At 47.7% G+C, this 13,006-nt stretch overlaps 1 protein-coding gene across 1 annotated transcript; it reads left to right on the top strand.

The window, feature by feature from the left end:
* Positions 1 to 10,638: 10,638 nt before the first annotated feature.
* Positions 10,639 to 11,379, top strand: CITED2 (Cbp/p300 interacting transactivator with ED-rich tail 2). Its single transcript, XM_086461176.1, has one exon. It carries the CDS (start codon positions 10,648 to 10,650, stop codon positions 11,377 to 11,379), a length of 732 nt encoding a protein of 243 aa, XP_086317302.1. The 5' UTR covers positions 10,639 to 10,647.
* The last annotated feature ends 1,627 nt before the right edge of the window (positions 11,380 to 13,006 follow it).

Raw genomic sequence — 13,006 nt, forward strand, 5'->3', positions numbered from 1 at the left:
GTGACCTTGTAGAGGTCAGTCCTGCCAAGTGCCATGTTACCTCCCCTGTAACTGACTACAGCGAATCCTAGGCTCTCCGCACCTCAACTGAGCAGAATGATGGCTTTTAAAGGAAGAGCACAGAAAAGTTTGTACAATGAAGGATAGACCAGACATGGCATGTGGCATGCTTTTGTACCTTGTTCAATAATAAGGAAGCACACAAAAGGACATAGCTTATCAATGCAGTGTGTAACTAACCTGTAGAAAACTGGTCACAAACTGTTACTATGGTAAATAGCTTCATTTACCACCAAAACGGAGGAGACTTAAATGATCATTAAAAAAAAAAAAAAAGGAAACCCAGTCTTTCAGCTTATGTAAATTGAGTCAGTCCATTAACTGCTGTAATCAGTAGAACCGATTATACAAGCCAGGGAGGTACCGTTTCATCTGTTGTTGTACAGAAAATAAAAATGACAAGAGCCTTCAACTTACAATGTTCCAGACTCGGCAGGGTAAAGACAGAAATCCCTCAGATTTATGTCTCCATCGGTGATGATGTAACTGGCAAGTTGCTTTATATATTAGAGTTTTGTCTTGGTTGTACAGCCACAAGGGACTCCTTCCCCAGGTATAGTGTTGTTGGATGCCCGATGCATTATGAGTTCTTTAGGAGACATTAGTGCTGGCACTGCTAGTCGGCAGATACTGAACTTACTGCACCAGCAGCTTTTTTGGTGCTATGAATACCTATCTTCAGGCAAAATACATGTGACTGAATTTCAGACATCCTTTTAGCTATTTGTTCTTTCTGAAATCAAGTTCCCTTGTGCTGTGCTAACAAAAATTGAGCCAGGGATGGCTAGCCATAATACATGAGCAGCAATGAACCTTGTATTACAGTTAAAAATAGCATTAATCAGAGCTATATGCTGAATTTAAGCCAGTAGTAGTCACAGAGCTGTTTGTTTTATTCTGCAAGCAACATAAATATTCTTGAGCAATCAACTAGCCTTGAGAATTTATACACGAAAGACAATGAATGAAATGTTCATAAAGCATTGCAAACTGGCAGAAGTTTGTCCTTAGATGTGAAGGCTTTTAGAAAATCTGTAAATGAAAATGCAGAGTAGTGGATATTTCTCAAACTCATGGAGGAGTAAAAGCTATACGTACATGTTTATTAGTAGTAATAATCCTTTCCCTACCCTGTCATGAGACTGACAGGGGTGGAATTGGAAGAGCAGGCAACCGCAGGAGGTAGAAGGGTAGGCCAGCCTCACACTTGGAGGAAATACTTTACTAAAGATCTTGAAGACAACTTCAGACGCATGTAAGAACCCTAACACATGTTCTCGCTATTGCTGAACACCTTCTGTACCAGAGCAAACTATAGGATATCTGTTCTATTGTGCATGGGCATTATAGTGAAGGAAGCTGTTGGATTTAACATTTTCTGCATGGAATGGAAATTGGTTATTGGGGTATCAGAGTCTGGAGGGAAGAAAGGCTGTGGATGCAGTTATGCAAAGAAGTTGTTATCGAAGAACGTAGCTTCACTGTGACGGATAATACGTTGTTGGACTGCTGCCAGTCACTGTGTGAGAGATTTGGTAGGGGGTGTTGCATATAGCTGCAGGAAATGGTCTATTTGGAAGGAAAATTGCAGTGATCTTCCTGGACAAGAGCTATGAGGATTGAAAGTTTGCAGGGATAATTCATCCTGGAGCAGAAAGGAAGCAAGAGCCTCCAAAGAGTCTTGCAGAGGTAATTGGTAAGAGGCACTGGGAGTGGAATATTTAGGACACAGGGAAGGCAGAGAAGAGAGGGGAGTATTTTGTCCTGTTGCTTGGGCGGGCATGAGCGCTGCAAGGAGCCACTGCCAGGAGGTTATCAGAAGGGTTACCTTCTGTCTGAGATTAAAGTGCCAGGGTGGACCTTGCCTCCATTGAAGTCAGTGATGATAATAACTATTTCTACCGACATTAAGGTGGCCAGGGTCCCACTCATGATCTGAAATAAAAGCAGAAAACTAGCATAGCCTTAAAATCTTTTTGACATCAAGTATCTGTGGTCACAGTAGCGATAGTTAGGCGTTCACCCAAAAAGATCTCTGCTAGGCATTTTCTAGGAGAAAGGTATGAATTTTTTCATTTTATATAAAGAGAAACTGAGGTCGGTGTGAAACTTTCACAAGGTGAAAAGAATTTGGGTGCTTAAGTCTGATTTCATTACATTTTTGGAATTGGGGGGAGGAACAAACACCTTGGCTCCTGGCCTGTTGATGAGACCACTAGATAGGCTGTTAAAGGGCTTGTTTTCCTTTCAGATTACATATCACCTTTTAAATACATCAGCTTCGACTTTAAAAGGAAGAGTGCATGCTCAGTTCTAGAGTAATTAGGTAATGTTGGTATTGTGCTCAGAAGCTGTAAAGTGCTAATTTATGTAAAAGGCAAGTAGTAGTATTATTAGTGCTTGAGTATGATATCATCAGGCTGACACATAAGAACAGCAAAGTGTGAAAAATCACATACATCTGCTGTGCCTTCCTAAAACCAACTTAAACCAAAATTAATCAATTGGAAAAGTCAGTGTATCATAATTTTGCGGCACTCACAAAGATATGTCTGATATGAAAACAGGGTTTATTTTATGTTACCAAACGAGGGGCTACAAAACTTGAGTTTTAACTAGTTTGGGGAAATATAAACTATTTTAAACTATTTACATTTTCTTTGTCTGCATTTCATTATTTTTCAGGGGTCCGACTGACTTACTGCTTCAGAGCAAAACCTGAAACACACTGAAATTGAGTCTGTTGCTTCCCAGTCCTATGGCCCACGAAACAGCTGCTTACACAAGTGGAAACAACACTTGCTGGTGCCAACTGAAATGAAAGGCTGAGGGAAACCAGGAAGTAATCCACATAGGAAGTGTGTAACTAATCTTGAGAGGGAGAGCGGCAAGCCTCCTTTGCAGCAAGCATCCAGGAAGGGAGAAGCACAGATAGGAATCTTCTACACTGAAGAACACCACAGAAAACAAAGATAACATGTTGGTGTTCCAGAGAAGGATGACGTGACGTTCTGGAGTGAGATGAGACCCAACTTGAAATATAAAGCCTCTAAGTAGAGGTTTGCAGTAAAAAGGGTTACAGGTTCTCAACTAAAGAAATGCAGTGAAAATCCACTGAAAAGATGGGTCAGACTCGAATGATTCCCAGATCCTTCGTACTTGTAAAAGGAAACCACACTGGAGAAGGTGTATGCGGGATAAGTTCCCTAAAATGCTGAACGAGATGAGGAGGTTTATTGCTTACAAATTCTCCTGAACCCACAGCATATTTGTAAAGGCCTGGAATGAATGCTGCTGCCATTACCACACAGTACACATATTATAATTATTTAATTTAGGAGAAAAACATAATCAAATCAAAGGAGAAAATGGAACTGAAACTGCAACTGTCTGCTGACAATGTGTGACACGTGACCAACACCACAGCTGCTTGTAACCCTTTATCATCATGAGGAGGATTAAGCTACTTCCCCATTTATTTAAATAAAATTCAAAGTGGGAAGGATGCTGGAGAAGCCTTAATGACTACAGCGGTTATACTGAAGAACTACTTTCCTACCTACTACACCACTGTTTTGGCACACACTTGTTTGCTGTACACAGAACCCTTGTAGAGTCCCATGGGGGTCAGTATTTCTCATGTGAATTAGAAAGATTCTGCTGCACTTGATACCATCAGGTCCAATGAGCACATCCAAAGTATGTGCTTACCCAAATCTCAATTAACGTTCAGTACAGCAACAGAACGTTTCTTTTATATAACCATGATGTTAATTTTACTAACATTTTCTTCATGTCCGAAATACTGGAACTGCAAAGGGAAAATGTGGGCTTAATCAATAGAATAATATAATTACATCTTAGATTTGGTGTTGTCAAATTCCAGGCAAGACACTCACACAGATCAGTGTCTCAAGTGGATTGTTGTGCTGGAAAGATGCAACCACCTGGAAATCCAGTCCCAAGTACATACAGACCATTGTTGGATTTAAGTTGTGTCAATTTGATCATTTGGTGGTTTGAGAAGTTAAGATTTTGTCAACCTTACTCATACTGAGAAGTGCCTTACTTCCTGCGCAGCCTCGCTGATTTGAAATAGAATATAGGTATGCAGATACGAGAGAGTAGGGTTCTGTGTGAAATGACCTGCCTAAAAAATATGTCTGTTAATCGATTATGTGTGTAAATGTATCCTGGATTGGGGCCTATATTTGTAATCATAAATCTTTCTTTTTTTGGAACGTTCCAATTCATTCTAATAATAAGCTTCAATTATTCGCTGGACTTCAAATAAATTACTTGTCAACTACCAGTTCAATTAATTACAGAATGTATGCAATGAACACTTTAGGTGTAATCATCCAGGTCTAATACATACTTAGAAGTATGTACTCTCCTTTCTAATATTTTTTAATTAAATAAAACAATTCATTCTACCTGAAAATATTTTTAAAAGTCTTTGTTGACCCAAACCAGTAGTATTACTACTTGGCTCAGTCTCCAAACGGAACCAAATTTTGTTCATACAGCCCAGCTGATGACCGCTTTCCATCTCTGTGCTCTATTTGAACCCACTGTCATTTGGTTTAATACGACTTTCTCAAAGGCACCCGAACGTTTTGCTTTGGTTATTTCTGGCAAAAAGGTCCATGTTGGGGTTCTGTGTGACAGAATACAAATGGACTGATACCTGATTAATGATTTACTGATGTGTGCATTTATTCTTGTATGTTTACATCGTCTTGAGTGTCTTCACGAAATAACGTTCTTAAGAAGTTTTTCCATTTTGACAGTTACTTTTTCGAAGGCAATACCTTGCAGTGAAAGCACACTGAAGGAAGAACCTCGGTTGCAATCATACAAGCTTGAAGGACTGCGCTGAGAGGGCGTAACGGTAAAACAATGGAGCTTGTCACCCTTCCCAAGACAGTCTGGCACAAATAAGACAATGCAGATGAAGGGCACAAAGCCACATTCGTTATTGCCGAAATAAAACATACTGGCGTGTTACTATCTTGAGCCATCTAAACAAACAGGAAAAGGAGGGTGGGGAGAGAGTAGCACAATTTGCATAGCCTGTGTTCCTTAATTTAGAACAGCACTTTGTACATCTTTGGCTCCTGGCACACCAACAAGGGATGCAAGCACATGAAACCCTCTAACATACCTCCAAAGGCTTCAGAAAGTTCCTTGCTCTGGGTAACCCTTTGCTTTTCATAAAGATTTGTTGCTAATGAATGGGTAACGTCCGTTCTCAGCAGGGTAACCACTTCCAGTCAGCACAGAGTTGGATTACCTTGTGAAACCCAGCGAAGAAAAAACAGGTCCCGTGCTGACTGCTGGAGATGGCGCACGCTCTGTCTCTCTCTGCATCTCCCCTGACTCTCCCACACTAGCCAGCTGCGAGGAACACAGCGCAGATTGGCTTTGACATCACTCCAGTAACTCCTTGTAACATACGCCACCACTGAAAGAGACTCCTGGTGGGTCATCTCTTCCACATTTGCACTGCCTACCTGTATGTCAGGTGCAGTGCACTACCTCACTGAACAGTGACCTTCCCTGGGAGAGCAGACTCTTGAAATAGGGGGGCAGATGCTCAGCTCTGAGGAATGCCTGGCTGGTGTCTGGACCAGCAGAGGGGAGCTGTGATGGCTTTAGGAAGGTTGTGCCTGGTATTGAACTAAATGAACTGAGTTAATCCTGTTTTCTGCCATAGTCTGGACTTTGGTGCTGTTCAAACAGCTGAATTTTCCAAGGTAATTCCTTCCCACCTGGCTGCTCGGAGGATCTCACACCCAGACCCATGGCCAATCTTGTGTCCACTCTTCCCCCACAATCACATAAGAATAATAAGTCTCTCAGTAAAGCATGTCAGAAAATGGAACTCCCTTCTGGTCAAACCCCCTCTGTATTTTCACCCCATGGGCAAAAAAACCCACTGTTCTTCTCACAAAGAGAATTCCAGGAAAAAAAAAAAAAACCCCACAACAACAACCCACACCAAAAAAAAAAAAAAAAAAAAAGGCACGTTGAGAGACTAAAACAGATTTGCTCTGCTTCCTGTGGAACAAACTTGCCCAGGGAAGCTGTGGCTGCCCCCACCCTGGCAGTGTTCAAGGCCAGGCTGGATGGGGCTTTGAGCAACCTGGTCTGGTGGAAGGTGTCCCTGTCCATGGCAGGGGGGTTGGAACTAGATGATCTTTAAGGTCCCTTCCCACCCAAACCATTCTACAGTTCTATGAAATTTGTCATGTTCATTGTTTTTCCTCGGGGTGGGCAGTGAAACCAGCAACGGCCATTCAGCTCGTCACCAGTAAAAAGAGCTGGGGACCTCCTGCGCCACAGTTCCCTCTCCCCTCCCAAGTGCCAGGTGCCCTGGAGAAGGGTGGAATTGAAGGAAGCTGTGAGCAAGGTCAAAAGCGAGAGCAGCCAGAAAATCATGGCTTGTCTTCTCAACAGCAGAGCTTAATCATTTCTACAGAAAGGGCACTTCTTCCAGGATATCATTCTAATGTAAAATTTCCTATTAGATAACCCTAGCAGATGTCCTGAACTGGGTTTTCCTGACTGCTTTGTGTCAGCGTGGGAGGGAACACATAGAAACTCACCTCCACAGTGATCTGGGACAAGCAAGTCACGGAGAGCTAGGGATTATATTTTCAGAGTTGCAAAAAAGCACTTAGAGTTCCAAGTCCCCCTGAAATGCGTTGCCCTGTGTATCTTGTTCCAGTGATATAGCCCTGGAACTACAAGTATTCAGCTGGCTTGAACATTTCCAGTAAACACCTGGAAAAACACCATCTGTGATGCTCCTTCTTGATTTTCCTTTCCTTCCTTTCACTGCGCTCTGCAGACGTTCCAGTCTGGAAGGAGTGAGCAGGGCCACATCCACAACCCAGCCTCAGTGCCTGCCTGACCTCCCGATCCAAAACGTTAACACCCAGCTGAGGATCCATCTTTTCTTTGCCATTGCCATGTTTGATATTTCTCAGTGGTTCTTCCTAGATGGGCACAGCAGTCACATTCTGCTTTCAACTCTACTCGGATTCTTCGCTGAGGAGTGACTCTGTGAACCCTGCTGCTTTCATTCCCGCCCCCGGCCATCTCCGTAGTCCTCCTGATACACAGTGCCCTGCTTTCTTGCTGTTGGACTGAAGAACCGACTCAGGTATGCAGAAGACTTTGAAGAATATGAGTGAAAAGGTGTCTTTAAATAGCTGTGGCTTAGATCGGGAGAGGCAAATAGATGAGATTTGGGGCTTCCTGCTAGCTCAGTGGTGATGGCCTCATGCTTTGTCCTGCATTCCCCTAGCTGCCTGTCACCAGTCTTCCAGCCGTTTCCTGGAAAGCAACCAACTGATTGTGTTCCTGCTTTGCTATGGCCATAAACAATGACAAACTTGGCTCATCTGGCACCTCTCTGCTGAGCCTTATCTGGACCCCATTGCAACCCCCCATGAAGAAAGCTCTGTCCTGCCTCATTCTTTGCATGCCAGCTGTAAATACCTGAAGATACATTTTGTATGAGCGAGGTGCTGTGGAGGCTGTGACTTCCCTACTGTTGCTTCTGGCAGTCTCATGCCAATTCTCCGTAACTCACTTTGGCAAGCTGGCAGCTTCCAGCATCTGAAAGCTGAAAATAGGAAAGGGCATTTGCAGGGCGGTGATATGATGTGTGCTTGGCTTTAAAAAGGATCACAAACTTAAGGCAGTGGAGAGCAAAAAGGCATACCAGTATCACCATGGATATGTGACATTAAACAAACCACTTGTCATGATACACAGCTGACTACTTGCCAAATGGAACAGGATCTTCTTATTATTCATTGTTTTGCCCTGCAAAACCTGTGCAGCCACGAGAAGGAAAAACCTCCAGAAAGGTACTGTCACTTTTCTGACCATCCCTGGCCATACTGGAGGTCCTGGTTCAACGGCGACTCCCAGACGCCCACCTACTGACATGCATTTGAAGACCAAAAGGTGAAATCGGCATGGTGGACACCCTACTTAATGGCTGCAGGAAAGGGAGCTGCAGGATGAGGTCATTTCCTCGAGGTAACCCTGACACTTGTCAAGCTTCCTGTCCTCCCAGAGCTTTGATTCCATCCGCGCTGTCCCTCACAGCTGGGGTGTCAGCCGGGTATTTTTCTGGTGTCTCATACGTGCCCACCCACTGCCGCCTGCCCGCATGGCTTTGCTCAGGATTGCGCCAGCCATGCAGGGAGTTGCCCCTCTCCCCTCATCCGCCACACGTTGCTGCTCCCAGGAACCCTGCTCTGCCTCCATCGCAGGGGGAGACGAGGTGGAGCTATCCCTGCTTTTGGTTCCACCTTCATAGTTCACTGCAGCCGGGTAAGGGTCCCCTCAAAACGGGGCAAGAGGGCTGCCACATGGACATCACCCTGAAGCCTTCCTGTGCCCTCGCCTGTGCCTCCCCAGGGAGGACCTCCTGCACCCCTGTGTCCTTGGGGAGCACACGGTGGAGCAGAAACTCCATCTCAGCCTACATGATGGCTGCTTTCACCTCAAAAGAGAAGCACACATGGTGTCCGGGGAGGGTGTCCTGCCTACCGCTGCCCCTTCGGCGGGCCCGTGGGCAGAAAGAAGGGGAGCAGGGGAGCAGAAAGCCAGGCGAAGGCACTATTAAAAACGGGCCACCTGCCTGTGCTTCCCTGCGGCAGGCCTGCCCCCGGGCCCGCCGCGCTTCCCTGCTGCTTCAGCACGGCCGCCCCTCAGAGAGGAGCTGGTGGGTCTGGAGCAAGAGGCAGGAGCGCCGGTTTCGGGAGGGGGGGGCTGCCCACGCGTGGCCGTGGCCGAGCGGTGCGGCGAGGGGACGTGCCCGGCCAGGGCGACCGTCTTTGCAAAGCGTGTACCCACCCGCGCTCCGCATGTTCTGTTTTTCTTTGCCATTCCAGGAAAAACAAGCATAAATAATGCTAATAAACCCCACCAAACCGGCCAAGGGCAAGAGTGGGTGGGCACTCGCCCCGCACACCCCAGGTGGCTGTGGGGCAAACACGAGGCATGGGCGGAGGGGGGGGGGGGGTGTCGGCACCCCTCACACACACCTCCCGCATGCGGCGCCCGTGTCTGTGGAAAAAGGTGGATCTCGGATCTCGCCTCCGGGAGAGGGGCCAGCCCCGGGGGCGCCCACGCGGGTCCGGGGGACTCACGACGGCGGTGGCCGGGCACCTGCACCGCGGCGGCACTGGAGAGGCCAACCTCCCCCTGCCCGGGCAGCGCTGCCGGAGCGCCCGGCCCAGTCCCACTCGTGTCCGCGGCCGGGCCGGGGTGCGAGGGTGCGCGGCGATGCCGGAGCGCGGAGCCGGCGGGGCCGTGGGCGGCGTCCTCCGCCGTGGCCGCGGCGGGGGGCGGTGAGCGGGGGCGCGGGGGGCTGGCGCCCCGCCGCGGAGCCCCGCTTTGTTCCCGGGGGAGGCGCGGAGCGGGGCTCAAGCGACCCACGGACACACGTGTCGCCCAGCCGGGGGGGAGCGGGGTGCTTGGGTGCCTTCCAGAGCCGCCTGGCCCCTTCCCGCCTGGCTGCCTGCGAGCGTGTGCCCCTCTGCGTGTGCGCGCCTGGGGGGGGGGGGCTCTGGGGGTTGGGTTTTGGGGCTTTTTTTTTTCTTTCTTTCTTTTTTTTTTTTTTTTTTTTTTTTCCCCTCGCTTGCTCCAGGTTTTACTTCTGGTTGCCTGTAAGGGTTTTGCTCCTCCCTTCTGAAATCCTATATTAGCTGTGGCCAAAGCTGGGTAAGAAACACAGCTCATTGTTGGCAAGTGCCGATGAGCCTCGCCGAGGAGTGAAAAACAGCTCCGGGGCTGCTGCAGCGATCGCAGCACCGTCACGTAAGCGCCGAGGAGAGAGCCGGGGAAGCCCTCTCTATGCTGGGTGACTTTTACTGACTGATTTCACCGCCACCTTTGAAGCAAAAGAAGAAAGAAGCCGGGAGGTGAGTGCGGCCGTTCTCTTAGCTGGTGCCGGGTGTCCCTTTTGTGTGCAACAGGAAAAAGGGGACTGTTTAAACACGCGAGGAAAGGTATTTCTCAGCTGCCTGGCTTGACCTCCTTATCTGTGCAGTACTGTGTTTTTACCAAAATAATTGGGACTTAATTCCAAAAGTTGCTGACAGCGGCTAGGTGGGACTTCCCGATTCTTTGCTTGTTCCCCGCAAGTTAGCGAGAGCGCCGTGGAAATCCGCTGCCTTCCCTGGCGAAGCCGGGGGGCTCGGGCGCCTTTTGAACGCGCGGGGAGGAGGCGGCTGTCGCCGTGTGCCACACTTGCCGCTGATAGGTATGCACAAGTTGGGGTGGGAAGGCGTGTTGCTCGCCGGATTAACGGAGGGGACGGGGATTTTCGTACCGCAGGCTCCCCTTTTATTTTTTCCCTTTGTACTCCACGGTGGAGCCGCGGTAGGAGATCGATTTATTCCTTCCCCCCCGCTACCACCCCGAGAACGGGAGGACGGCGGGACCGGCGAAGTCGTTCCTCCCAGGGCCGGGCAGATGCCGCCGGTCCGGGAGAGGGCGGCTGGATGTCCGAGGGTGCATTTTCTTAATGTATTCACACGCTAACTTTCCAGGTGGGCGATGGCAGACCACATGATGGCCATGAACCACGGGCGATTCCCCGACGGATCCGGCGGGCTTCACCACCACCCTGCGCATCGGATGAGCATGGGGCAGTTTCCCACCCCCCATCACCACCACCAGCAGCAGCAGCAGCAGCCGCCGCAGCAGCAGCACGCCTTCAGCGCCCTGATGGGCGACCATATACATTACGGAGCTGGGAATATGAACGCGAGCAGCGGGGCGAGGCACGCCATGGGTCCGGCGAGCGTCAGCGGAGGGCACCCGGCCGGCAGCATGCCGCCCCCCGCCCGCTTCAGCGGCTCCCAGTTCATGGCCCCCCCCGTCGCCAGCCCGGGAGGGCAGCTGAGCGCCAGCATGCAGCTCCAGAAGCTGAACAACCAGTACTTCAGCCACCACCCCTACCCCCACAGCCACTACATGCCGGACTTGCACCCCGGCAGCCACCAGCTGAACGGCAGCAGCCAGCAGCATTTCAGGGACTGCAACCCCAAGCACGGCGGCGGCGGCGGCAGCGGCTTGCCGCCCGCCGTCCCCCACGTCCCCGCGGCAATGCTGCCGCCCAATGTCATAGACACTGACTTCATCGACGAGGAGGTCCTCATGTCCTTAGTCATCGAAATGGGGCTGGATCGCATCAAGGAGCTTCCCGAGCTGTGGTTGGGACAGAACGAGTTTGACTTCATGACAGACTTCGTTTGCAAACAGCAGCCCAGCAGGGTGAGCTGCTGATTCACTTAAAACAAACAAAGGACTTTCTATCGGTGCGAATGAAAACATTCCCCTAGACACGGTGTCTCACTTTTCAGGGCTTGAAAAGGTGAGAATCTGGAAAGCAGAGTCAACTATGCGCTTGTATAAATTTTCTTTTATTTTTTTTTTCTCTTAAATCGCTGCCACTTTTTTTTTTTTTTTTTGGTAGATTTGACATTCACGTCCCCTCCCGTAGTAAGCATTTCTAGCGAACTCTGCCTTTTTATGTTGGTCGCCCCCCTCCCCTCCTTGCTCTCTTAATTTCCTCGCAGTAACGTGCCCGTAATTCCCACAGTGCTGAACTGTTAGATATTAATCTTGGCAAATTGCATAATCGTGTGGATTTTGTAAACGATGATTTCCAGTGACTTGAACTGCATTCAAATTCCGAGCGAACAGGGAAAAAAATTGCATTAGTTGGTTGCATGAACTTTGAAGGGCAGATACTACTGCACAAATGCTGCCATCTTGCTTAATTTTTAACTATGCATTGCAGTGCAGACTAATAATAATTTTTTTTTTTTTTTTTTTTTTGGTCGGATACGCTAAACTGGAAGCTTAACAGATGTGGGCCAAACCTTTCCCGATCAGGAAAAGTAATACTGTTACTTAAAAAGTCTGCTACCCATTCCCCCTCCCCCACGTGTACAGACGATAATATGGCGTGGATGGAATGTTGACTAGTGGCAAACATTTCACGAGATTTTTTTTTTTTTTCATTTTGTTTCTGTCTTCAGCATTTTGACACTGTGCTAATATAGTTTATTCAGTACATGAAAAGATACTACTGTGTTGAAAGCTTTTCAGGAAATTTTGACAGTATTTTTGTACAAAACATTTTTTTGAGAAAATATTGTTAATTTATTCTATTTTAATTTGCCAATGTCAATAAAAAGTTAAGAAATGCTTTAGTTTTTCTAGAAGTCATTTACCAGTATTTTTCTTCAAAACTCTTCCCCACTGTCCTTGGTAAGTAGAACATCTATCTGTACGACCGTGTTGGTGTGCAAAAAGACATTCCAAAATAGAAAGTACACTACACCCATATATATGTCATGGTGAACTCGGTAGGTGAGCGGGATTTGAACATACTTGCAGCATAAAGCCTCATACGTAACATTGTAATATGCCTGTCAGTGTGGTTTTATGAAAAATAAAGTTGCTGAGGCGCAACTTTTTTGTGACTTGCCAACATACTTGCTTTAAATGTAGTTGTCCAGAGTTATGATGCATAAAGTATTTATTATATTTATCTATTAAACTTGTAATTTTATAAATCTGCTTTCATTTATATAGTAGACTTTGTTCTTGTCTATATTTATGACCTCACCTGGAAGAGCTATGTAAAAAGAGCAAGCGCTTAAGGTGCGAGCACTTGTAACTTGGGAAGGGAGGGTGGTGGGTGCCGTCCCGTCCCTCTCACCTCACGGGGTTATCGCAGGAGATCGCTTCATCAATGCAGACCTGCATCCCACCACAACCGATTGTGTTTCGTTCACAGGCATTTAGGAGAAGGGGCATATATCCTTAAAATATGCCACCGTGGGACATCTCTGACCCCTCTCTCCCAGACATTGCTACCAACTAAAAGCCACCGAGACAAATC

The sequence above is a fragment of the Leptosomus discolor genome, chromosome 2 (genome assembly GCF_034619465.1).
Source record: "Leptosomus discolor isolate bLepDis1 chromosome 2, bLepDis1.hap2, whole genome shotgun sequence".
Classification (NCBI taxonomy): domain Eukaryota; kingdom Metazoa; phylum Chordata; class Aves; order Leptosomiformes; family Leptosomidae; genus Leptosomus; species Leptosomus discolor.

Bases quoted from the DNA above. Each gene is read 5' to 3' on its own strand.
- CITED2 (XM_086461176.1), top strand. From the start codon at position 10,648: ATGGCAGACCACATGATGGCCATGAACCACGGGCGATTCCCCGACGGA.